General features: G+C 44.1%; 1 protein-coding gene across 1 annotated transcript in view; it reads right to left on the bottom strand.

Annotated features, from left to right (window-relative positions):
• Positions 1 to 2,461: 2,461 nt before the first annotated feature.
• Positions 2,462 to 27,067, bottom strand: part of Crebbp (CREB binding protein) — a 129,496-nt gene continuing 104,890 nt past the window's right edge. The window contains exons 19-31 of the mRNA XM_051167579.1: positions 26,801 to 26,889; positions 21,042 to 21,122; positions 19,242 to 19,298; positions 15,161 to 15,238; positions 14,785 to 14,852; positions 13,435 to 13,585; positions 12,988 to 13,134; positions 12,265 to 12,378; positions 10,797 to 10,962; positions 10,173 to 10,340; positions 6,496 to 6,657; positions 5,912 to 6,193; positions 2,462 to 4,686 (exon numbers count right to left, since the gene is read on the bottom strand). Of these exons, the coding sequence (XP_051023536.1) occupies positions 2,527 to 4,686; positions 5,912 to 6,193; positions 6,496 to 6,657; positions 10,173 to 10,340; positions 10,797 to 10,962; positions 12,265 to 12,378; positions 12,988 to 13,134; positions 13,435 to 13,585; positions 14,785 to 14,852; positions 15,161 to 15,238; positions 19,242 to 19,298; positions 21,042 to 21,122; positions 26,801 to 26,889 (3,723 nt within the window). The 3' untranslated portion in view covers positions 2,462 to 2,526. The remainder of the gene's footprint in view (positions 4,687 to 5,911; positions 6,194 to 6,495; positions 6,658 to 10,172; positions 10,341 to 10,796; positions 10,963 to 12,264; positions 12,379 to 12,987; positions 13,135 to 13,434; positions 13,586 to 14,784; positions 14,853 to 15,160; positions 15,239 to 19,241; positions 19,299 to 21,041; positions 21,123 to 26,800; positions 26,890 to 27,067) is intronic.

Raw genomic sequence — 27,067 nt, 5'->3', positions numbered from 1 at the left:
TTGAGATCCAGATGGACAATTGCACAGGATGCAGACTCCAAGGAGGTTGTTGGTACATAGCTTTGAACTTCAGGACCTGTAAAGGATGTCCCCAGGGCCCACATTAAAAGGCTGCACATTGCCAAGTGCTACCCTCCTGAGTGAGGATGAGAGCAGCTCCTCTGAGGCTCCAGTTCCTTTTCTTGTTTGAACACATGGCTTGGGCTTCCCAATCAGCAGCAAAGGGAATTCTGAAGAGAGCCAAGAATGTGCATGGAGCCATCAAGTAGAGCAAAGACGGAGCGTCCCCTCTGGAGGACTCGGGGCTTAGTTGGGGATGTTAGATGGTCTGCTCCTTACCTGGTCTTATCCACAGCATTAAAATTCAAGATTCAAAATTCTACATTCAAAACTCTAATCTTGAAAAGCTTCCTCAAATTTATATTTCCAAGCATCAGGAATTTTGAAAATACTTCTGTGAACTTAAAAGGCCAAAAGGCAGGCTATTTGGGTCATGATTTCTAAATTTTAGCAGCCCCCCACCCCCATCTAGACCACTCTTTTGTTGGAAGACAGGTATATATATATATATATATTTAAAAAAAAGTTCCCTGGGAGCAGCAGACTAGGGATTAACTTAGTCCCTGTCAGTGGCCCTCCTCTTAGATGTGACATTTTCAGCACTCAGGAACTACCATCCTCTGCTGAGGACCAGCACCTGTAACTGGACTCCATGAGCAGGTAAGACCACAAAGTAGCCGCCCCCAGGGTGGCACCAGGCCTGCGAGGCCATAATGAGGCCACATGGGGCAGGCTGATGGAGGTAACCTCCCTGTTGAACTTTTGGGGAGAGGAGGTCAGGAACCACCTCAAGTCCCTGGAGCACCCTTTGCATTGATTGTGGGATCTGGGTAAAGAAAGGGGAGCTATCTGGAGGGAAATGGGGCAGGAGCCCCCTCACAGGGGAAGCTGGCCAACCAGAACAGGAAGAGTAGGCTGGAGGCAAAGTGCTGTTTCTGATCCAGTGGTGATTGCCCCTCATGGTATGGGTGACATTCACCTGTGAGTACCAGGTGGTGCTGAGCTGCCTCCTCACTCTGTGCAGGGAGCCCCCCCTTTCCTCCATCAGTGGCCACAAGTATGGGACATTTCCCAGCTGCCACCCACACTGCAACTATGACTGCAGCCCCGACCTCTCCACTCTGAGTGAACAATCAGAACCATGTCTTACAAAGAACAGACTCCAAAAATATATATAAATAAATAAAAACCTTAAACATTCTTACAGGGATCTTAAAGAACAGAATACATGTTAAAAACTTCAGTAATTTATATCAATTTTAAGCGATACTTTATATACAATGGGGAAAAAAAACACATGCATAGTCCAAATACAATGTTGAAAACAGCATTTTCATAACAAAAAAACCCCCGAACACTAAGTGTTAATACCATGTACATGAATTCAAGAAGGACCACCCTTTTTGTCTGTTGCACACAGTTTATTTAACAATATGATATAAGAAATGAGTTTGTATGTTACCATTCTATACAGTGATTGAATCTTCTTGAATTTTCTTATTTATAGTAATTATAGCGCTTGCATGATTTACACTAGAATTGCTTTTCCTCATTTCAAGTTTCACATAGAAGAAAGAAAAGAATGCTTCTTCTCTATTAACATTAGCATGGTCTAAGAGAGTGATCATCCCTATTTTTGTCTAAAACCAGTTTTATCAGAGAAACAAAGCAACAATTTCTACATCTGCAAGACAAGAGGTTGGCTTAAGCCAGCATGTATAGATAGATGTGTGTGGGTGTGTACATGTGTGCACGCCGGAGTCAATTCCTATCGTCCAGGGGTAATACTTGGAGATGCCCACAGAGTTCACTATAGAAAAAAATCTTCCCGCAACATCAGCTCGTTATCGGGACACATTATAAGATGCATTATTTCTGGAACCAGTTTCTGAGTATTATTTTTCTTCTCACTTTTAAACATAAATGTTTAAGTCTTGAAAATACAAATAAAAAATATGAATATAATGAACTTGTTTTTCCCATTAAAAAAAGGCATGAGTCACCAGCAATGACAAAAAGAATCCAAACAACCCCCCACCCCCCAAAAACAAAACAGAAAAAAAGAGAGGAGAGGGGAGAGAGAGAGAGAGAGAGAGAGAGAGAGAGAGAGAGAGAGAGAGAGAGAGAGACACACCAGATATTAAATCAACTGGTTTTTTTTTTTTAACAAAAAATATATTCTTTGTATTGTTTCTTTAAACATCAATCCGCCCTTCCATGCTTGGGAGTCACAGTCCCATCTAGGATTAATAAAAAGAGCCCAGATGCCTGGATTTTCAGTACAAAATGTCCAAAAACATGAAAGGGGAGGGGAAAAGAAACAAAAACAAAAACAAACAAAAAAAAAAAAAACAAAAAACAAAAAACAAAAAAAAAAAAAAAGAAAGAAAGAAAGAAAAGAAAAAAAGAAAAAAAAATCCCCAAAACAAAACAAAACAAAAACAAACACCCAATGCTCTCATAATGCTACAAACCCTCCACAAACTTTTCTAGCGTGTCTCCCGTGGTATCACCAACCAGAGACAGTTCACTGGACAGCGCGCTCCTGTTGGGGGTATTCAGCTGGGGGAGCATTGCACTCTGTTCAGGGTTTCCCAGGTGCCCCTGATCCATGGAGCTGGCCATGGTGACTGCAAGTCCAGGGTGGGGGGAACCAGTCTGGGGTGAAACATGGTGTGGTGAAGGCTGGGGCTGTATCCGTGGTGACGGGCTGGAATGTGGAGGCTGGGATTGGGGCCGTGGAGACTGGACAGGGGCTGGAGATCGCACCTGGTTACTAAGGGATGTGGCGATCTGCTGGCCGGGGAGATGAGAGGCCTGTGGCTGTCCTGAGAGCATGTGCTGCTGGGGGCTCATGGGGTTCGGCTGGCCTGGTGACCCAATCTGCTGCTTCATCTGCTGCTGCTGTAGAATCCGCTGCTGCAGGGCCTGCTGGATGTTGGGGGTGCTATCTGCCCCCAGCCCAGGTTGCCCCATCTGGCCAAGTTGTCCCATTGGAGCAGCCATCTGGCCCATGGAGCTGCCCTGGATGGGGAGGTGCTGTTGCATGCGTTGCTGCTGCATGGCTGGGGCATAGCCTCCAGGTCCTTGTGGCTGCTGGAACTGGCCATGTCCTGCCATGCCCCCGGTCAAGCTGGCACTGCTTTGCTGTTGCTGCTGCTGTTGTTGCTGCTGCTGCTGCTGTTGCTGCTGCTGTTGGTGCTGTAGCAGCTGTCTTCTCACCATTTCTCGGTACTGTGGATTCATGCTTGCCATGTTTGGGTTGTGTCCCGGGTTCATGATGTTCAGAGCCTGTCCCTGGGGATTCAGGCCTCCCATTGCCTGTTGCTGTGGAGGCACACCAGGCCGTGGCACACCAGCTTGCATTGCGTTCAGGTTTTGCAGGCTGGGCTGCTGGTGCATGCCAGGCTGGGGCTGCATACCAGGCTGGGACTGAAGTCCGGGCTGGGGCTGCATGCCAGGCTGATTGGCCACATACTTGGCTGTGCGCTGTTTGATGAAAGCTGCCATTAGCTGTGGGTTTGATTTGAGGATGTTCAGCACCTGCTGCTGCTGCTGAGGGGAGCTGGGCGACTTCAAGGTCCGCAGCAGGTCTTGCAGGGCACTTGGCGAGATGCTCCTTGGTGGCTGCACATTGGGCATCCGTGGCCCAGCCACTGCTGGCTGGGCCTGCATGGACATTACAGGCCTAGGCATGCCTGGCATCGGCTGCTGCTGGGGGATGGGTGCCTGCTGCCACTGCCCAGGTGGCATGCTAGACATTACAGGCCCACTGACTTGGTTGGGACGTGGAACATTCAGGCCCACAGGGGCCATCTGGCTCCCTGGGTTTCCCATACCTCCACGCCCTGGGGGCATGCCATTGTTGATGTTTGCTCGGTATAGGTGCTGCTGCTGCTGGGCCTCACGTTCAATTTGCCGAGCTGCTTCCACTGCTGCAGGTGGGGGCTGGGCAGGGGGTGGGGGGGCTGGCACCTGGTTAGTAGGCTTCCCAGCAGACACTATTGTTGGGGGCTGAGTCCGGGCTACATTAGGGAAGCCAGCTGGTGACATGTTTACAGGTGAAGGCTGAGGTTGGGCAGGGGGCTGTGGTGTCTGGGGTGTGCTGGGTTGCTGCGTGGGGGTCCCGGGTGGTGCTGAGGTAGGAGAAGGCAAACTCTGCTGAGGCACATTGCGGGTGTTCATGGTGGCCATTCGCCGGCGCATGAGCTGGGCCTGCTGCAGGCGATGCTGGATCTGCTGCTGGCGGAGCTTGTGTTTGATGTTGAGGCAGAAGGGCACAGGGCATTTGTTTTCTTGGCAGTGTTTGGCGTGGTAGCAGCAAAGAGCAATGAGCTGCTTGCATACTGGGCATCCTCCATTAGTCTTGCGCTTGCAGCCTTTGGTGTGCTGCACGACTCGCTTCATCTTCTGGCAAGATGGCAGCGAGCAGTTGGCATTGCGACACTGGCAGGCATGCACCAGGGACTGTATGCAGCGTTGGATGCTGAGACGCCGGGACTCCTGGGGGCTCTTGGACTGTGGCTCACCCTGACTGCTGCCCTCATCGTCTAGGCCCAGCCCCCACTTCACCATCTTATGGGTGTGGCTCTTTGTGTTATAGCAATTGATACAAAGGTCGTAGTCCTGTAGACAAGCAAAAGGGACAAAGCAGCATTAGCACAGGCCCAGCATAAGCAGACACCCTTAGGCCAGGGGCATACTGTAGGCCTAAGGCTTGAGCAGTTATTAACAGTTCCTTTCCTCTTTATTTCATGTGTTTTGGGAAAAGCATCAAGACCTTGACCCTGAGGACTAAGAACACTGGGGACATTTCCTCAAAGCATCAGAGGACAGTGAGACACAATGCCCAGGAGAAAGGCGTCAAATGCTTCCTTCCTAACACACAAGCCCAAGTGGCTGAGAGATACTTGAATGCAGAAACTAAAAAGGAAGCATTACATCTGAGGGATGGGGGTTTGGGAGATAGTTCAGTGGGTAAGAGGATTTGATGTTCAAATAGGAGGACATGAGTTTCTATCCTTATCATTCACACAAAAATCTGGGTATGGTTGTGTGCTTGCAACTGCAGCACTGAACAGAGACCTGCTGGGGCTTTCTGGTCAGTAACCAGCCTAGCTCAAGACTCAGTGACATCTCTTTTCTTAAGGAAATGAGGTAAAGAGCTAAAGAGCAATTCTCCTCTGGCCTCTGCACACATGCACACATGCATGTGTGCTCACACACCCACACAACACATCTGAAGATGAAGTCCTTCCTACTGCTGGGCCTAGAGATCATGATCAGACAACACACACCAAGTAATAAAATCAGCAAAGCAGAAAGACGATGGAGAAGAGGAAGGGAATGGGATAGACGAACAGATGATATGGGACAATAATCCAAAGGTAGGCAAAGAAGAAAGGGTTAGGAAGCCTTTGCCCTACCCAGGACAAGATCTACAAGGGTGAAGACAAACCACCCCACAGGGCAGGAGACGGTGAGCCTGCCGGTGGCATAAAGTCTTCTAACCACATTCTGCCATCCTGACACTGGACTTGATCAAAGGTGTCAACCTGCAAGCAGGGTGAATGGCATCCATTTCCCCTTAGCAAGACTATATAGAAAGAGAATCCCTGTAGAGCGCAAGTTTTCCAGAGCTTCTTTCCAATCAGGCTGCCTCAGAATATGACCTGAAGCCATGACAGACAGAGCACACATAAGAAAGAGAAACAAGGGTGCCATTCCTCACCCTAAAAGGGACAGCACAAACAATACTGTACACAGATGCCTACACCTGCATCCATTCCAGCTGCTACAGGGGACAATGCTGCACGTGGGGAAAGGCCAGGAGGGAGGTGGTGGGGCTTACCTCACACACAGTGCAGTGCCAGCGTGTCTCCACGTGGTGTTTGCACTCATTGCAGGTATAGACAAAGCGGTCCTGGCCCTGTGTGTGCAGCTCCACCAGCATGCACAAAGTGGACCATTTGGAACGGCGTAAGGAAGAAAACTCCCAGTGCTTGTCTCTGGCCAGGGTGAGGAAGGCATCGCGCCCATCCATGAGGTCACAGCTAAGCAGGGGGTCAGGGTCCACGATGGGGGGCTGAGTGCTGATGACAGGCCCAGCATGCAGATGAATCACAAAGAAGACCTGAAAGGAGAAGCTGCATTAACACACAGAGAGGCAGCGTGTACCAAGTGCAAGGCCATGTCCTCCTGTGCAAAAAGAGGGTAACCAAACCCAGGGCCTGCTTGAGGCTCTGGTATTCTGGGATAAAACCTAAATTATGACAGACCAAACAATACATTAACAAACTACTGTTCCTGCTCCTACAGAGGTAGCCCTCACTTCTATCACACTTGCGCAGAGAGTCCCAACAGGGAGGGTCTACTGCCTGCTGTTGCTCAGAGTACTGAGTAGCCCCAGAACCTCCCACCAGACCATGGCACTACCTCCTTGTGTTTCTCCATGGTGGCATACAGCTTCTGGGACAGGTCGTTGGACACATTGGGCATGCTGGGCTTCTTCTTGTTGGCGCGGCTAATGCTGCTTTTGTTTTTGTTGGTCTTCTTGTTGTTCTTTTTCTTGGCATTCTTGCTGTCACCCTGACTGCCCTGCAACCACATGCAAAGCTGTTAGACCAACACCCATTTCTTAGGCTGTGGTGCTCCCCAGGTCCACAGACCCCATATAAACTTGGGCCACAGGCTACCCCCAGAAGGCTAAGAAATGGAATCCTCCCAGCCTGGCCACAGGGCCTGTATGTCTTGTTACTTCTTCAGGATTTTAGATTCAGAATCTAAGCAACAGAGGAAACTTTCTACCACTTCCCACAATCCCACTGAACAGGAGTGCTATGGTCCGTACTGGATACTCAGTACCTGGCTCTTTCCTTGGGAAAGCCCACGCATTTGCAGAAGATACAGGGAAGAAGCAAATGGGGGACAGCCCAGGAGGATCAGGGAACCAACAGATCTTTCCAGGCCCCACTCATAACTTGCACTAGGGTAGAACATGCCTAAGATTGTTTTGAAACCTATTGTTACTATTTTCATTACTACCTGGCTGAGGGGCTCATTCCCCAATTCAAGTACTGCAAGGATCCTACTATGAAAAGAACTTTGAGGGCTGGAGACATAGGCCAGTGGTTAAGAGTTACAGGCTGCTCTTCCAGAGGGCCTGAGTTCAATTCCCAGCAACTACATGGGTGGCTCCCAACCATCTGTAACAGGATCTGGTGTCCTCTTCTGGGTGTATATGTGAAGACAGATTATTAATATACATTAAAATAAATAAATATATTAAAAAAGGAAGGAAAAGAAAAGAACTTCGAGTGTTACTCATTTAGAATACAATACAGAAAAGCTCACCCGATCCATAACTTCTTTATCTTGTACTATGGAGGTAAAACCCAGAGCCTATGCTAAGCATGCAGGCTATCACTGAACTCTACTCTCAGCTCCAGACTACTTTCTTCAAGTGATTCTATATAACCTAGCTTTAAAACTCCTGCCTCAGGTTCCTGAGTCAAATATATATATATAAAATTATTTATGTACATGTGTGGCCATGGTGCCCATGTGGCGGTCAAAGAACAGTTTTTTAGGGAGACTGATCTCTTCTTCTACCATGTGGATCCTGGGACTTGAACTCAGGCCATCACATGTATAGCAGGCACTTTTAGGGACCCATCTTGCTGGCCCATTTGGAAGTTTTGTTTTTTTGTTTGTTGTTGGTTTTTTTATTTTTTATTTTTTAAAGAGAAGGTCTCACTATGTAGCTCTGGCTCTCCTGGAACTCATTGTATAGATAGCCGAGGATGACCTCAAACTCACAAAGATCTGTGTGTGCCACTTTGTCTGGCTTCAAATAGATTTTTTGTTTTTTAAAGAAAATTGTTTTTGAGTCAGGGCTAGTGGCACATGCCTTTAATCTGAGCACTCAGGAAACAAGTCTATCTCTGAGTTTAGGCCAATCAAAGCTACACAGAGAGACCCTGTCTCAAAAACCAACAAACACTGAGGGGAGGGGGAAAACGGGGGAAGGGAGACTGTGTGTGTGTGTGTGCGCGCGCACATGCGTTTTGCTATCTGGAGCATCGTACTTTATTTTTCCAGTAGTTTTACCTGTGCATGTAGCTGAGTGTGGGCTGCAGTATCTTGTTTCCCCTACTTTAACACCACCCTAAATATTTCTCTAGTTCCGTTAACTTGAGATTCCAATTTTTAACATTTTTAACATTTTAAGAATTTCATACATACTCACAGTGTGTTATGACCATGCACCCTGGCCCCGTTTCCTCTACTTTATTTCCTCCCCAGAGAATCTGATTTTAAATGGCAAAGCAGCATCCCCTACAAAGTATTGGCCATACCTGAAGTTAACACTACTGTGAGGGCCCTAGGTATCCTTGAGAAAGGCAAGTCCTTGCCCTCAGGCCCTACACTGCATCCAAAGAGAAGAGTAAGTCTACTTTTCCTAGCATATGCCAAGTAGTTGGGTACAGTGAAGGCCAGCTCAGGCACAAGCCACCTAGGCCCTCTGGAGAGTTTTATTGGCACCAAGCTAGAGGCCACCGTGGTGTCTCAGCTTCTAAATTCCCTCAGCATCCTTTCCCTTGGTAGCAGAGCCATCCTTGTACTCTGCTGTGCTGGGCATCAGTGACCCCCACTGCTGGGCCCGCATTCCACATCTTCAAAGCATGCCACAACTGCCACCTTTGCTCTGAGGTGTGGTTGGGCTGGTGGCGTCCTGGGCACTTGGTCTCCACTGCAATGTGCTCTGAGCCAGCCACTGAGACCTGCCTGTTCTTTTAAGGCTTGAAGGTGGCTTCTCCTCTCCAGCTTCTTTTTGGACCATTTTGTACTGGAGTAAGAAACCAAACCTTGGTAGAGAACCAGTCAAGCTCCTGAGAAGGTGAAAGGACAGACCAACCAGTGAGAGGAAGTCAGACGATGGGGACATTTTGGGAGTTCTTGTGAACCACAAAGGACACAAGCTTCTGTTTCATCCTAGCCTGTGCATTCATGATGCCAGTGCTTCAGGTGTCACAACATGCTGCCAGCTCCTTTCACCTGCTGAGACCCAGCCTCAACCACTTCCTTTGGGGGGGGGGGGGGAAGGGGGAACTGCAGACATTTTGATAGCAGTGCATTGCAGCACACTCTTTGTGTCTCCCTCACCAAAGTATGTTCCACCTTCACACAAGACATTTATTAGTGCTGTTGCTGATTTTTTTTGAGACAAGGTTTTTCTTATAGTCCTGGCTGTCCTGCTTTGTAGACCAGGCTGGCCTCACAGTAAAACCTCTGCCTAAAGTGCTGGGATTAAAGGCTTGTGCCACCATGTCTGGCACAAGACACTTCTTTTTTTGTTTGTTTTTCCAGACAGGGTCTCTCTGTGTAATAGCCCTGGCTATCCTCCAACTCAGAGAGGTCTGCCTGCGCCTGCCTCCCCAAGTGCTGGGATTAAAGGCCTGCGCTACCATATCAGGCTACAAGACATTTAATTCATGATGGGGGGGGGGGGCCTGTTAGCTCCACCTGCCAATCACACAGTGCCTTGTGATCGTTAATACAGGACACTTCCTTCCCCTTCCTGGAAGATTCCACATGGGATCCCCATGACACTGTTTCAAAAGCCACCCCAGCCCTCCTGCTGTCTTCTTAACTTTAAGCTCCTTTCTTCTAGAGTTGTCCCATCACCTGACGACACACCATCCAGCTAGTCTAAGTCCCTTCCCAGTTCTCCTACTATAAGATACAGGAACAACGTCTTATTTAGTTCACTCTGCACTTCCTGGTACACAGGGATAATAAACAGTGAACAGGTTGAGATTGGAAAAGAAAAAGCACAAAAGTAGGAGTTACACAATATTCAGCACAAGGCCTGGCATTCCAGTTTCTCCTGGAAGTAATTTCCACCCACCTTTACACATTTTCCTGGCTACAACACAGCACCGTCTCCCCTCTACTCTCTAGGTCTAGCCACTATGCCTCACATCTGTTTATTGCTGTTGATGGTGATAGCCTACATGTGTGAATGAGAATATCACCACAGAAAGAACCCAATAGCAACGTTTACTTTCCAGCCTGCCACTCTGGGGGCCCAGCTCTAGTGGAGGCTATACCTCAGGGGTCTCACTCGCTGCAGTACTCTCTTCTTTTTTCCGCTCTTCTTCTTCTTGTTCTAGTTCCTTAATGCTTTCTTCCAACACATTAGGCCAGAAATCTCCTTCAAAATAGGGCAACTCCTTGGCACTTGTGAGCCTGTCTTCGTTTGCTTGTTTGAAGATGTCCTAGGAGGAAGCAAGACAGAAAAGAGGTGAAGTCCTTCGGGGGATATTGGGGACAACATTCACAAACAAGATATCAACTGCTTGAAAGGCCCACTGCTTTGACTACATAGTTACTTCTGCAGTTTCACCAGATGCTTCCAGGCTCCTGCTTTTCTTTTCTTTTCCTTTCTTTTTTTGGTTTTTCAAGACACGGTCTCTCTGTGTTAGCCTTGGCTGTCCTGCACTCGCTTTGTAGACCAGGCTGGCCCTGAACTCACAGCAATCCTTGTGCCTCTGCCTCCCCAATGCTGGGATTAAAAGGCGTGCGCCACCACACCCGGCCTTCAGGCTCTTGCTTTCTATTTCTTGTAAATGATCATAATAATTATAAAGCACATGAGTGCCAGAGATTTTGAAAATACACAAAATATGCCAATCAGTTGCAACAAAGCCAGCATCTTCCTTCAGCAGGAGTACCTTGTAGTCGTTAATGATTCTCTCTGCAAATGCCTTGTCCAGCATCTTCTTGTACCACTCTTGTAGTCGTTTTGGTTTGGGGATTTTCTGATCAGGGGGGTGGCAATGAAAGATGTAGTCATCTCCTTCACTTGGGGGACAGGCCCAGATGTGTCCTGTCACATACCTATAAAACACATATGAACAAGCAGACAGAAGTGTCAATGAACTCAGATCTGCTTTTAAGAACAGGAACTAGAAGAAGGACAGAAATAAATGTGAGGACAGATGGGGGCAAAAAAAAGAGAAATGACCATACTGCTAGTGTAGGTCTTATAAAATACCTGGGCTCCAAATCAGTAATTAAATGGGGCTGAGGGAGGCATTCTCTTCATCACTTAAAAATTCAATGCTAGACTCAGACTTTGTTCTCAGAAGGACATGCATAGGGTTGAGCATGGCAGGGCACAATCAAGGGATTTGTAAAACACCAGCTTCCTCCATACTTCCTCCTGTGCACTGGAAAGGTAGCTCAGGCAAGTAGTTCTCTTTAAAGGATTCAAGTCAAAGAAATCTTATTTACTCTGTAAAAGACATTTCCAGAAGGCTGGGTGCAATGGTGTACTTTCAACTCTGGAAGGCAGAGGCAGGCAGATCTCTGTGAGTTTGAGGCTAGCCTGATTTACAGAGCAAGTTAAGAACAGCCAGGGTTACACAGAGAAACCCTGTCTCAAAACAAAACAAAACAGAAAAAGAAGAAAGAAAGATACTTCTAGTAAACTCTTTTCAGGTTTGGAAGAAGAATGCAACAGGTATGGTATAGAAACACAGAGGTACCAGAGGGAAAAAACACACAGTGTGTATTGAATTAATGGATTCTAACAAAAGGCCAGAAAAGATAGATGTAGAGAGACAGACAGTGAATTAGCTGTCATCTGAGGGCAGGAGCAGGACAGGGAGTAGCAGCAAGAAGGCACAGGGCTCTGGGAAAGGAAGGAGGGTGTGTGGACACTGACTTAGGAAGATGGTCGCACCAGCCAATAACAGTAAAAATCATTGACTCCAAAACCGGAACTAGGCAAAATGTATGCTATAAAGATTATGTCTCAACAAAGTAAGAAGAAAATAAGAAGTAAGGCAGAATAAGTATGGCTCTCTGGAGTCAGACACAGACACATATGGAATCCTCAAGAGACTCCTGAACCAATCTCAATATACTAGAATAAAGACACACAAAAACTACACCAGACACGGTGGTGCATGCCTGTAAACCCAACACTCTGGAGGCAGAGGCAGGTGGATCTCTGTGAGTTCAAGGCCAGCCTGGTCTATAAAGCGAGTACAGGTCAGTCAGGGCTTCACAGAGAAACCCTGTCTCGAAAAACCAAACCAAACCAAACCAAACCCACAAACAAAAAGCCCCATATAAAACTTGCTATTTCACAAGACAGACAAAACACTTCCATTGACCTGAATAATCCATACTCACCCCAATTTCTTCACATACTCCAGATACCCAATGAGGATCTCATGGTAAACAGCTGTCCGGAGGCAGCGGGGCCGGAAGAAATGAATACTGTCCAGGTAAGATATGTACACACGCCTATGGGGGAAGGATGGGGAGTGTTATTTTATTTTTAACTCAAGGTACCCCTGAATATTGAAAACAAATACAAACATCCAAAAGCCCCCAGAAAGAGGTTTGATAACAGTCACATAGGCCACCCAACAAAACTATAAAAGCAACAAACCAACAAAACAAAACAAACAAACAAACAAAAAACCCTAATCACAATCCCAGCTGAAAACTAACACAATTTTTTGCTGTCCAACAAAAGACTCAGAAACTTTCCTCCAAGGGAGCAACTTTGGGGAAGCCACTTCTTTGCCCCAAAGTCCAGACAAAAGCAAACTAACTCTGGGCCAGAGACAGTTGGTTTGAAGAGGGGCATCTAGCTATTGCTACCCTGACTCCCAAGTGACAATCGTGGTGAGACAAAACAAGACTAGGACCACACAGCAAAAACATGCTACACTACCACCAAAACCTTTTATCGACTGATAGAAAACAAAACTCACTGGTTTAGTCACTTACCTGTGGCTTTATTTTAATCTCGTACCAAAGCACATAGCTCTAACACACCCGAGCTTTGGTCTGCTGTTACCCAACATGGGGCTAGAAGACACATTCATAAAGAAGATGGAAGACTACCTTGTATTTGGCGGGGGGCAATCAGAGCCATATTCTTGCACATGCATCCCAAAAAAGCAGACATCGACTCCATCGATCTCCTCAAAAGCAAAGAGTGCTTTGGTTCGATATGGGAAAGATTCAGACATTTCTCCAGAATCTACAAACCTGAAACACAGTAGAGCTTGTGTTTGCAAATGTGTGTTCCAACTGCTTCTGGGCTAAACCTTCTGTGAAGAAAAGTTCAAGGCTTGGCAACCTCTTGCCACAACAGCCAAAGCAGTTTCAGGCTATACTGCAGCTCTTCCTGGTACTGTTTCTTAGGCAAGGGAGCGGCATGGCTGCTAATAAATTTGGATTCAGAAGAGAAGGCCACAAAACCTCTGCATAAGGGGGACACATGTGGAAACCAACAGAGACAGAGGTACGGTGTCCTCACAGTGTAGGACAGGAAGTAAGAACACAAACCTTGACTTCATCCCCGGCTTGACCTCCACAGTCTTGTCTGAGCTGGCCACCACTCTGACAAAAACTTCGCCAGCTTCAGGGTGATTCTGGCGCCGCAAAAATTTGTTCACTCGGTCTTCCAAGTGGTTTCCCAGTCTTGTGGTCTGCAGCCCTAAAAAGATCCAAATGAACAAGATTAGGCAGAGCTGTTCAGAATGCTGCTTCACCTCTGCGACTTTCATGGACTAATGATGATTTTGTAAGAAGAGAAGGGTCCATCCTGTGACATGAGTGTCTTATGAAGGAAAAGTAGATGTTGGACTTAGGCACTTTGCATCCTGTCAGTTATTTACTTGTACAGATATTTCTGTCCACTGCTAACAGTAGGGGACAGGAGAGCAAAAAAAGATGGCCTGACTTTGACAGGACTGAGGACACGGTGCTTCGTGCCTTTTCCCTATGCTGAGCGGACGTCTTCTTTATGGAGGGTGACCTATCTCAAGGATGGCACCAGGCAGATGGCTTATTGCTCCAGTAATAACATGAGAACCTCTAGTAGCAACAGGAACATGGCACCCACTCGGCCTAGTCAATGGCTGGTTCCCTTCCACCCAGCTAACTTACAGTCTAAATGTAGCTTAGGAAAGTTAGGACCAAATCACCTAGCATCAGGCAAGGACTGTTCGCTATCTTCAGGGCTGAGTAACTACTCTGACAAGCATAGGTGTAGGCACAAAGAGCCTCGCAAAACCACCATTCTTGCTGAAACCCCGGAAGGAAATCTTTTCATTCTCACCCCTATACTACTGGATAGCAAGCCTTGTCCTCACAGGTGGCAGCTTCCAGCTCAGACACAAAACAGCCCCAGAAAGCCTGTAACAACACCTTTTCTGGATAGGGCCCTTGGTTCTGAGCTTTGAGAAAAAGATCTGTCAACAAACATTCTCTCAGTATTTCTAAAATTTCCTAACCTCTTATTGAAAACATGAGCTGAGGCTGGGCATGGTGGCACACACATGCAATCTCAACACTCCAGAGGCAGACCCAAGCTGATCTCTGTGAGTTCGAGGCCAGCCTGGTCTACAAATCAGTCCAAGACATCCAAGGCTACACAAAGAAACAGTGTTTCAAAAACCAAAAACAAAACCCAAACAAACAAAAAAACCTCAAATAAACAACAAAAAACCCACACACAAAACAAAAAACCCGAGTAGATCATGAAACTAGGAAACCGTACACATGAAAACTGCTGACCACTGAGCTCTAACCTTCACACTGAAAGGTAACACAAAGATAGAGAAAGAGAAAGAGGAGAATCCACAGAGGGTCAAAGTCCACAATGCAGGAAACAGAAATCTTCAGCAAACTTACTCTTAGCACTGAATTTGTTTTCTTTCCGAGGTCTGCCAGTTTTCTTCAAGCAGTTGTCACACACAAAACTGCACAACAAATAATGGGTGTGATCAGATTATACTCAAAAGTGTATGTTGCCAAACTAGTAAAATGCAGCACTGAAATACTTTGTTGGCAATTGAAATCACATCATTGTGAAGAGTGAGGAGACAGACGGCTTTGATTCTACAATTTGTAAAGCAGGCAAACATAAGATTTAAATATAGAACCAACTGCCACCTCCCTTAATTGCTGAATTCTTGCTGACAAGGAATGAGACTCGGCACCACAGCCACCTCCCTATGAATTATGCACAGCTGCTCCCCCTTCCCAGAGATGACAGAAAATCACGCACCCTGAAGGCCAAATGATGTCATAGTGTAGAACACAAATCTGATGCATCTTCCGGCCACACTCTTTGCAGTCAACAAAACTGGGAGACAAGAAAACACAGTTACATACTGGGAGCCACACAATGCAGTCTTCAGCTGGAGCTTGAACGTATGGCACGCACTGTTGTCTGAGCTGCTTTCAAAGCTCTGACATTAATGCATATGGTGCCAATCCACAGTGTTTTACACACTCATTTATATTATTAGTTAATTTCCTTAGGGAAGAAACAGATGTCCTCCCATCCCTACCCCTGCCCCACTTTCTTTTTCTTTTGAGAAAAAGGGGTCTGGCCATGTAGCGCAGCCTGGCCTTGAACACATCATCAGTGATCCTTTACATGGATTCTTGGGATTGAAATCAGGTTGATCTATTTGCAGAGCAAGTGCCTTTACCTCCGAGCAATCTTGCTGGCTTCCAAAACATTTTTTTATTTTGAGAGAGAGAGGAGAGAGAGAGAGGAGAGAGGAGAGAGAGAGAGAGAGAGAGAGAGAGAGAGAGAGAGAGAGAGAGAGAGGGAGGGAGAGGGAGGGAGAGAGAGGGAGAGAGAGAGAGAGAGAGAGAGAGAGAGAGAGGGAGAAAGGGAGAGAGGGAGAGAGGGAGAGAGGGAGAGGGGAGAGGGAGGGAGAGTGTGTGTGTGTGTGTGTGTGTGTGTGTGTGTGTGTGTGCTCAGCTGTCCTGAACTCACTTTGTAGACCAAGCTGGTGTCGAACCTACAGCAATCCATCTGCCTCTGCCACCTAGAGTGCTAGGATTAAAGGCTTGCATCACCATGTTCAGCTCCAAAACCTTATTTTTAAAATTTACTATGATAAAGGTATATTCCAAAGTTCAGTAATTCTACCATTACCATGCACTTTCAAAACCGATTCTTTCTCGATGGAACTTTCAAGTACCTAAAAGGGCATAGGAATCAGAACAGTATTTTTAGGGTTATTGTGGAGGAATGCTGAGTGAATGTATCAACCATCAATAAAGGGCTGTTTAGCCAATCAGCTGGGCAGAAGGACAGGAAGTGGAAGGCCGGACTTCCTGGAGGGGAGGAGAAAATTGGACTGTTGGAGAAGGAACAAGGTTTTTGACAGTTGGAGGAGGACAGTGGGGACTTGAGGAGGACCAGCCCAGGGGTCATACTGGCAAGTGCCTGGAATATATGTACGTTATAAGGTTTAGAGTAGTTTGCTTAGTTTACGAGTAGATTAGAATCAGTTCAGACTCTGCCCGGCAAAGTGCTGGCAGCTTTAAAGTACGTTTCAGTCTCCCTGTGTGAGTTATTTGCTTTGTAGGCTGAACGGATACAAAATACTGTAACAGGTTATAAATACTTGCTTCTAATTTTCAGAACCCCCTTCCCAAGGGACTAGAGGAGAGCAGCCCACTAGGCCCCAGGCACAGGAAACACCTGCTCCAAGTTGGTGACAGATAGTTTAAATCTTCAATGCTAACAGAAAGTGGATAGGCTTGAGTACAAACTCCGGTCTCCCGGTGCCGGGCCTTACACTGCTCACTTCAGCTATAGCCACTTCCAAGAGGAGACTTCAATAGGAACCCTCAAGACTAAGACACTGAGTGGTCAAGCCTTTTGCTTTTTAGGTTACTGTCTCGCTGCTACCAAAATCCACATCACAGGCAAATAGAGGGCACCAGAGAGCATCCCAGTTCCCTGAGAGAGCCCATGCTCCTGATAATGACTAGCTTCTTCTTAACCCTTCATCCTGCGGCCACACCTGCTATATAACCAGTTAGCCGTAGCTTTTGTTTGTTTGTTTGTTTGTTTTGTCTTTTTAAAAAACTATTATGTATACAAGAGGGCACCAGATTTCATTATAGATGGTTGTGAGCCACCAGGTGGTTGCAGGGAATTGTACTCAGGACCTTTGGAAAAGCAGCTAGTGCTGTTAACCTCTGAGCCACCTATCTAGCCCCTCAGCCCCCCAGCCATGGCATGACCTAGCCAGGCTCCCTGCTGCTGTTGTTCTGAGAAAGAGGACCCACGTGCAACACTGTGGAACAGTGGCAGCATGAGTTGGTTGTGACTACTAACTACTAGTTATGGTGGAGGTTGCCTCCCCACACCCCACTTAATCATTTATGGCCTTCATTCCATTCCTCCAGAGCTGTACCTCCAATCTCTGAAGTGAGCTTGGTTGGTGTCAGTGGTGAGGCACAAGTTCAGAACAGTAACTTTGACTCCCACCCTATCTCTAAAGACAGCCCATTCAATTCTCTCCTCTAGTGTCAGGAAAGAAAATACCAAAAAAGAAAAAAAAAAACAAAACTGTTATGCATATGTAATAAGACCCTGATGACATGGAGCCTTCTCTCTCATGGCATGGCATCTTCTACCTCCAACAGGTCCAGTTTTCGTTGAGCCGTGACTTCTTGGCCGAGGTTGTACTTAAGTCTCTTGTCTTTTTTTCTTTAAGTTTTTCTTTAGAGACAAGATGGCTGGTCTTGAGTTAGCCACCCTGCCCTAGCTTCTTAACTTTTGGGAATACAGGGAGCGCCAGCACACCCTGCTGCAGAGGTGGCCTTTCTCTACTAGAATCAAAGCTGTACCTCCAAACTTGCCCAGTGCACACTGAATGGTCTAAATGCCAAACAGGTTAAATTCATTGCATGCTCCTGTTACTACACCCCAGAGTGGATCTTTACCCTCAGGCCTGACAGGCCAATCGTTCCTGTGACATGTGTGCTTTGAGTATCTTCTGCTCTTTCCTTCCATATGTTCAGAATGTTATGTCCCTCTCTCTAGCACCTGCTTTTAGGTAAGAATCACCAACTCCAGGTAAGCCAACCCTAATGGTGATGCTGCTGTACCCATGCTAAAAGCCCTCTCCCACGCACACGGTGCCTCTTGCTGCCTGAATTCATCTATTGCTGCAAAAGAACCTTTAAACCCAGAGGGGGCTCAGTGGTTAAGAACACTGGACCCGAGTTTACCTACCAAAAACCCTGATGGTTCACAGTCACTCTGGTTCTGGGAAACCTAGCATCCCGTTCTGAGCTCTGAGGGCACCAGATGCACATGTCCAGTATATAGATACATTTAGGCAAACAATGATACATACGAATAAATCATTAACTTGAGGGTGGTAAGTGGGGTTGGAGGATGATATGACAACATAACAAAGAATCAGAAATAAAACTGAACTGTCTCTAATGGTACAAGTGCGTGCCCCCGGAGAAGTTTCCATATACACCAGCACTCATTAATTAGCACAACCCTATTCCTAGGTATCGGAAAGTAAGAAAGAGAAAGTAGCCTTCCCTAAGGAAAGGTGGCTCGCTAAATGTAGCATGGGTGGGAAGTTCAGTGTCTTCCATTATAGCAGCTGACCTCTCTGGAACTGGGAGATTTGGGGCCAAGAGAACAAAACAATTATGCTAGGTCTCAGACCTGTCCCAAGCTTTAAAAGCCATTAGACAGTAAACTTTGCAAATGAAGCATTCTCATAAGCAAAGGCAGTGGCAAGAACATACATTATACTTCACAAGACAGATTTAGAAAAAAACTAGACATTCCCAAAATGTTTTCATTTTGGAATTTCTCTGGGACCATGTTAGCACTTCACTTAGAGTAACTGCCTGTATTCATTGCAGAACTGTACTGAGCAGTCCTTAAAGATGCCTATGACCAAACTTTAGAGAGGTTCCAACAGAACTGAAACACCCACAATAGTCACCACTAAAATTCAACAATTGGAGAATGTGTGACAGAGACATCTATTTTGAGTTTTAGATAGCTTCCCATAGAACTCTACTTTTTTTCTCCCATAATCTAATCACAAGTAGTAGCTTTCCTCATCTAAGACTAAGGGGGGTGGGGGTGGGAAAGCCAGGTGTAGTACTGCACACCTTTAATCCTAGCACTTGGGAGGCAGAGGCAGGCGGGTCTCTGTGAATTTAAAACAGCCAAGGATAAAGAGAGAACCTGTCTCAAAACCAAACGAAGGAAGGAAGGAAGGAGAAAGAAAGAAAAGAAATGAAAAGGAAAGAAAGGAAAGAAAAGAAAGAAAACAACATATATATATATATATACTCACGGTTCAGGATCTAAGGTATCGTTTTTCTTCTTTTCAAATTGATCCTTGGAAATTGTCCTTATTTAAAAGAAAAATAAACATCTTAATTGACTCATATATTTCTCTATAATTTCTTTTCATTAAAATATGTTCCTAACTTCTATGAGCTTTACTGTAAGTTTAATTAAGACACATCAGTATATGTGTTGAGATTTAGACATGTTTACCTTTAGTCAGGTTCATATGGTGAACAGCTAATAAATTGGACATTGGTGAGACCACAACTGAATGGCAACATATCCTTAATACAAGGGAAGCATCCACTAAAGATTTTGTATTTTGGGAGGGTGGAATATTGAGTTTCAGTTGTGCACATGTGAATCGCTTCTGAAGCATTCAATTATATACCACCTCCCTTTTTGTGGTTGTTACTTTGCAAAAAAAGAGTACTTACATATTTACATGTGTGTTTATGTGTGTGTAAACATAATGTGTATGTGCAGACAAGTATGCTACAGTGATCACGTGGAGATCCGAGAACAGCCTTGTCAAGTTGGTTCTCTCCTTCCACTTTGGTTGCCAGATTTGAAACAAAAATGCCTGTACCTATCAATTTATCTTGCTGGCCCCTTTTCCGCATCTTTAGCTTTTATTCTAAATGACATACAAAAACTCAAGAGTCGAACATTTTAATACCTGAAACTTGCGCACACTGTATAATGCTTAAATTAGGCTAAACATACTAACCACCTCCAATACTTCTCTTTGGGGAACAGGTGTACAAAAATCTTTCAAAATCCTTCCTTGTAGCTTCCTGCAATGTACAGTACATAGCTGTTATCTACAGTCACGTACTGTGCAAGAGTACTCCATAGCTCTTGCTGGTGTCTACCTCACTGAACCTTAGCACTTATTGATTACCCTTCCACCATTCCTACTTCCTACAAGAGAATGATTAACTCCAATTAGACCAAGGAATTAAGATGAGGAGGGTAATGAATCATTTCTGGACCGCAGTCTTGCTGCTTGTGAGATACAGTAACTCTGGAATCGTATTTCCAGAATGACCAGATGCATGGGAAGACTGGGAAAAATCAATGTGCAGAAAAGAGAACTGTAAAATGCCGGGCACGCTAGGGCTGATGGTCAGTAGGCCTTTGGGTATTTCACAAAAATCAAGTACCCACAGTGGTTTTCATTTCTCTGGCTATGGTCTGGTTATACTGCCACTCAAAAGAAATTTCACCACGAGACAAGCAGAAATATGAATTAACAGACATGCTCAATCCAGCTAGAGAATAAGAGTCAGACTACTAGCAAGGAATGATATAAACTTACATTATACTAAAAAATGTGGACAGAGGATTAGAATCTAACCTATATTAGTTCAGTTGCTTAAAAAGTTAAATTTAATTCCAAAGGTTTCTTATTTGTTTTTAAGGTGGTGGTGGTGGTGATAATGTATACAAACCTACTTTTCTGTGGATAAGGCTACTAGGCTTCCTAGGTGTAACTCAAATTATAATTTCCAAGCAAAGGTTACCCACCACTACGAAGAACGCTATTTGTCAGTGAGATATATGAAGAACTAACTGAATTAATCCTGCCTCAAGTGGAGAACCATGGAGAATTGGGTTGCTGCTTGGCTGACACCTATATCTTTAAGTACAAGCATCTATGCTCATGTAACTATGTTTACAGTAAATGTGGGTATAGTTAACGTGAAGAAAACTAAAATACAAACTGCATGAAACTCAAAATGACACATTTTGGCTTCTTTTTTAGTCATGAACATAAGGAAGTATAACAAGATGTACTTACGTCTGAGGTTGGGAAGGGTCGTCACCCAGGGTCACATTCTCGCCCTGGATCTCTGTGAAACACTTCTCACAGAAATGATACCTGTCAGCAAGAAGGCCATACTTGGGTGAACTGCTCCATCACAACATACAGCCACCCAAGCAACGAAGCCACCAATCAGAGCAGGGCAGAGCACCACGACGAAGGGGGGGCGTTGTTGGTTGATTGATGGGTCAGTGAGGACAATGAAAGGAACAGGGGGCAGGAGGGGAAGGGCAGAATTAGAGAACAGGGAAGGGAACAAATAGCACAGACACAGAGGTAAGACGCAAAACACCAGACAACACAAAGCAGAAAGCCAAGGCAAAGCATTGATTAGCATTCGGTCTCATTGCACGCATCATAGGCCATCATCACTAACAACTGACAGGTTTGGTCCGGCTCCAAGATGCAAATGCTTTCAAGGAGTTAATATTAGGATTGCATGGAGCCTAAATTTAGAAGTCTGAATTTTGTTATAAAATTAAATATTGAGCCAGGGTTTAAAATAGAAAATTTTACTTTGAAACACAGTATGAGAAAAAAAGCCTTCAAAAAGCAAGTTAAACTGGAATAGCTTCAGTTTTCAAAATGGAAATTTTATGCTTGATAGCATCAGGTTTTATTTCCAGTATTAAGCCAGATCTTCAGATGTGTGACAATGTTGAGCACCCAGAACCATTTTTATAATTGTTATTTTTCATATATTAATCACTGAGTTAATAATAATTGTGTTACAATACAAATGAAACCAAATCCATATTCTAGACAAACACTTAACAGAAATGCAGTCAGGGTCAAAGACTTTCCAGCCATTTATTAATATGAATATACAGAGAAAAAACTGTGATATATTGTATAAACAATACAATATATGCAAACCCACAAACAATTTTGAAAAGCTTTGCTTCATTTCTAAGCTTTGATTTGAATTTTGGCACTGGGACCAATCATTCATCTTGCAATACATGGCGAATGACTGTTCTGACTTGGTAACAACCCAAGTTAAGCAAATTTAGAGAGTTAATCTTTAAATAGAACAATCTGCATTTGAAAAATTATCCATCATCCCAATTTCTTGTGTGATAATAATATAGAGCCTGGGCTCATGCTGTTAAGTGAAAACAATTAAAATAAAGACTATTAAATGTTTGGAAAGGACATGAATGAGAAGTTAACAAAAAGCAGATGGACTCTGCATAAAACAAGATGAGCACACAAAAATACTATAAAATAAACAAGCTGAATGGCAGTAAATTACACAAGCAAAAAGATGAGCATAAGCTAGCAGCAGCAGTACAATCAAATGCAAGTTTAGCTCGAAACTACATCTACAAGATGCCACGAAGGATTAGTATTAGGGACACTGATGAGACTGGGAGCACCGGGCTGAGCCCAGCGCAGAGTAAGCAGCAATGACTGTGCTCTCACTCACTTGCTCATTCACCACTGACCGCATGCTCATTCACTCATTCAGTCACGCACTCTCTACAGAAGGAGCCGCGAGGAGAGGCCCCCACAAGCCCCCGTTTTCATCTCCATTAAAACACTGAGCATTTGGTGTACAGACTTCACTGACACATGCAGCCAAGTTAAAGCATAAAACTTCATTCAGAGCATTCATAACATCTCAAGATTATCCAATTTTTCATATTCTGTGGTTGAACAGGGCAGATCACTGCAGATCACCAGACTAATAATAATTTCTTGCCAGGACAAGATTAAAAATTGAGTAGGAACAGACAGATTAACAGTTTTGTCTATTTTAAAAATAAACCATAGTGATGTCCTTGTCATTCACTATCTTGTAAATATTCGTATAGAGCCTTAAAAAAAATACCTTGCATATCATTCCCTCAAGCCAAGAGCTTCTCTGTCAAAAATAAAGCTTAGAACTGAGAGATCCGTTCATTATACAAACAAACGTACTACTGGGGGCCAGCAAAAACTGCTATAGTTTGAAAAGAAACCACAACAATCACAAGTGAGTCATGAGTGATTTTTAAAACCTGGAAAAACTCTTGGTTATTTCTGTCAGTCAGTCATTAAAGCCTCGCAATATCCAGGACAAAAGAACATGAACCTATCATTTTCCAATGGTGGAAACTAATGCAGAAAGAAGCATTGGTGATTGACAGCCAGCCCCTGGAGGGGCTAAGGAAACCTAAGCTCTCTGTACGTGTCCAGTTCCCACTCCTGAGAATCTCAGGATCACAAAATTTAAGGGATAGTGTTAAGACTCTGGCGTCTGTCCCAAAGCCCTGGCATTCAAAGCACAGATAATCAGGCCTGCTCATTAAGAAGGTGAGAGGGCAGGGCCCATAACCTCACTGCACTGAGCTCCTCTGAGGTGAGGACAGTGGAGAAAAAGGCATCTGTCTAATGAAGATGAAACAAGTCTGGTCTTGGATAACAGAAGCAATGCAGCCTGTTTTATTATGACACAATCTACACTTCATTCTCCCTAAAAAGAAAGGTCCAGAGGTTCACTTTTTAACCATTTACAGCTTGGGTAACATTCTGTCTTGTGTGAAGGAAGTAGTGTGATGAATATGGAACTGTGAAGGAGAATATTTCACATAATCCAATGATAATGCAAATCTGGGTTGCTAAATTAGCACATGTAATTATATGGTTTAACTGTGAGGGTAGTTAATGTATGATTTCAATTTCAAATGCAGATTGTTTTAAGAACTCTATCAGTACTCACAAACTATCATTATTTAGCCTAACAGTATTTAATTATCTATAAATAATTTTCACATTATCTTCAGATAATTGTTGGAAAAGCTGTAACAGTTTCCTAAAAGTGAGGTACTTTCAATTTTTTAAAGTGTAGAAACAAGTGAAAATGTAACCATAAACATTAAGAGTGTCACTGCTTACCTAAATGGTCTGTAGAATATTTTACTGATTTAAGTGTCCAAAACTTTAGCACAAGTGACAAAACAATTTATTTATTGGAACACAACAGTGTTCATAGTTGATTTCAGAAAAAAAATTACGAGCAATTAATTATAGCATGTTTATCAAAGAACTTGACCTCCTTTCTTAGATTACAGAGTATTAATTCATATACTCCATTCTAAGAGCACAACAGGTATGTGTGGCTGGTTAAAGCTTCTGACACGAGTAGACATCAGATACAACTCTTATATAGAGCTCTACACAAAAATAAAACTGGGCTTTTCAGGACTTCCAGAATAGCCCTGGTGTTTGTCCTCTACCACTTCTCCTGATCCCATTAGTTCAAATTACCTTTAATTGTGCTCAGTTGATGGGGCTGGGCCTGGTTAAGTCATCAAAAGCAGTGGTTCCCAAGTACCCAGGAACAGTCAAAGAATGCAAGGTGCAAACACTAAGAGACAGCGGGTAATACCTCACCTTCCTTTTAGACCAAAATTGTGCTAGCTAAAAAAATTATCAGGCACAGCATTTTTCATGGTGTAGTTACTACTAATCTACACAATCTTGTGACTCTTACAGCAAGATGGTCTCTGCCCATAATACTAGCACTCAGGAGACTAAGGAAAGATGATTAACCTTGAGACCATCTGGAGCTACACAGTGAGACCTTGTCTCAACTAAACAAAACAAAACCCAACCAACCGACTTACAACTTTATATAGATCACAATGGTCTTCAAACTCAAAGTACATCCCTATGTATTATTCCACTAACGATGGGGCAACAAGAGCCCAAGGAAGATGCTATTTTGTCTGTATCTTGGACAAGGTTAAGATGTATTAAGAGTCCTAGGGCTAAAACAAAAAATGCAGAGGACAGAACAACTGTATGGTCACTATGGGAGGATCCCATTATGAGGGGTTATGGTATCCTTTTAAATCTTGTCTTACCAAAACCAAACAACTTCTATTTAAGAAGAGGGTGTTTAGATAAAAATTAAACTGTATTTGAGTTGAGTTGTTTTCAGCAGCACAGGCTATTCAGGCTGCACTTGTAATAGAGATGACCCTAAGCTGGGATGGAGAACAGTAGATTGGTCATGTGAGGCTTGGAGGTCTTCTATTTTTGTTTGTTTTTTGTTTTTAACTTTTGTGTGTGTGTGAGAGTTCATATGTGCACGTGGAGGTCAGAGGGCAACTTGAGGGAGTTAGTAGTCTCCTTCTAGAATACAGGACCAGGGAATAGACTCTGGTCATCAAGCTAGACGATGAATGCCATAACCTGACGAGCCAGCTCACCAGCCATCAAGTTCTTTTTTGGGGGTGGGGGTGAGTGGGTGGGTGGATGGGGGTGGAACTTAAAAAAATTAAAAACTGCTATCATGGAGCTATCCAGGAGAATGACTTTTTTAAATACAAAGATAACTGAAAAGAACATAATTGAAAAAATTTTCAGAATTCCAAATGTGTCAAGCTTATATACATATGTACCTCTAAACAAACAGGCCACTTATTATTATTATTATGGCTCAAATAAGAAAAGACGCAAATACCCACAGCAGCAAAACCCTGATACAATGCTGAAGGCTTAAGACAAAGAACATGTGCAAAGTCCCTCTTGGTCACACAGAGGCTCTCATTTCTGGCTCACAAATGGAGTCAACAGTACTGACCCCAGCATAAGTCATAACTTGTGTTTCAAGCCATGAAGCCTTTGTGCTGCAGCAACAAAGCAGCGAGAGGTCTCATAACGGACAGAAAGGAATTTAATTTTCACTTAATTTTAGCAAAAAAGGCAGGTAAATGATTAGAAATTTTAATTTTTAAAATAAGCCACAAACTACATACAGCAGTTATCTGTGGATTATTACCTCACTGTCCCTCTGTGTAAAGGAGGAGATCTATTCCAAAAGGCTGGCCTACCACTCTCAAGGCCTTGGCAATAGTATCTCAAACATTGCCATGCTCAGACTGGCCCCAAACTCACAATTCTCCTTTCTGCCTTGCTTCCTGACTGCTGGGTACCAGGTTTACACGGAAGCCCAACAGGAAAGTTCTTCTTGAATTCACTAAAGAACAGCAGCCCTTACATGGCAGTGTTAGAAAAGAGTACCTGTGGTTGCTATCTATGTATCTATCTATCTATCTATCTACTATCTATCTATCTATCTATCTATCTATCTATCTTATCTATCTATCTATCTACTATCTATCTATCTATCTACTATCTATCTAACCATCTATCTATCTACTATCTATCTATCTATCTATCTATCTATCTACTATCTATCTACTATCTGTCTATCTATCTATCTATCCCAGCAGGGCAAATGATATAGGCACGCATCTTATGCATCTGTTGTAGAAGAAAATGTAATTTTCTATTTTCTGAATATCTTAAAAGTCATTTCAGGCTTTTCCAAGGTTAGTTTCAACTTTGGCATCTTGTTTACAGTGAGCTACAACCTCAGCCCAAGGTAAGATTAAAATTTATACTATATGCTTTTTTTTTCTTTTTTTTAAAGACAGGATATCGCACATAACCTTGCCTGTCCTGTAACTCACTATATAAACCAGGCTGGCCTCAAACTCACAGAGATCTGACTACCTCTGCTCTAAGTGCTGGGAGTAAAGGCCTGTATCACCATGTCCAGCAAATTTATGCTTTAAAATCAGGAGACCAGGGGGGTACCTGACTCAAGAGGCACAGAAACTGTGGCACTTTTAATAGGAATTTCAGGAAATAAATAACACATCCAGGCTATGGTCAGATGCACAATGCTTACCCTGACACCTTCCTTTGCTCTGGAATGCAGAGATCTGCATGATGCTTACCTATTCTGATAGCTGTAGTAGGCTGCATCACGAGGAATTGTACACAGCTGCTTCCCGTAACAGCACAAAGTCTGTGGGGAAAACTCATACTGCAAAAACAAGAAGAAAACACTAAACATGTATTCTACTTACCACCCTCAAGTAGTCTAGCATGCTGTGGAGTTAGACTCAGCTGGTACGCTATTAACTAGAACCTAAGGTAAAATTCTAACAATGTTCATAGTTATTCCAGGACATTTTCGGATTTAAAGTCACAGAACTGACATA

Source organism: Acomys russatus, chromosome 25 (assembly GCF_903995435.1).
Source record: "Acomys russatus chromosome 25, mAcoRus1.1, whole genome shotgun sequence".
NCBI classification, from domain to species: domain Eukaryota; kingdom Metazoa; phylum Chordata; class Mammalia; order Rodentia; family Muridae; genus Acomys; species Acomys russatus.
Note: the sequence above shows the minus strand (reverse complement) of the source record. Positions and strands in the feature narration are given on the sequence as shown.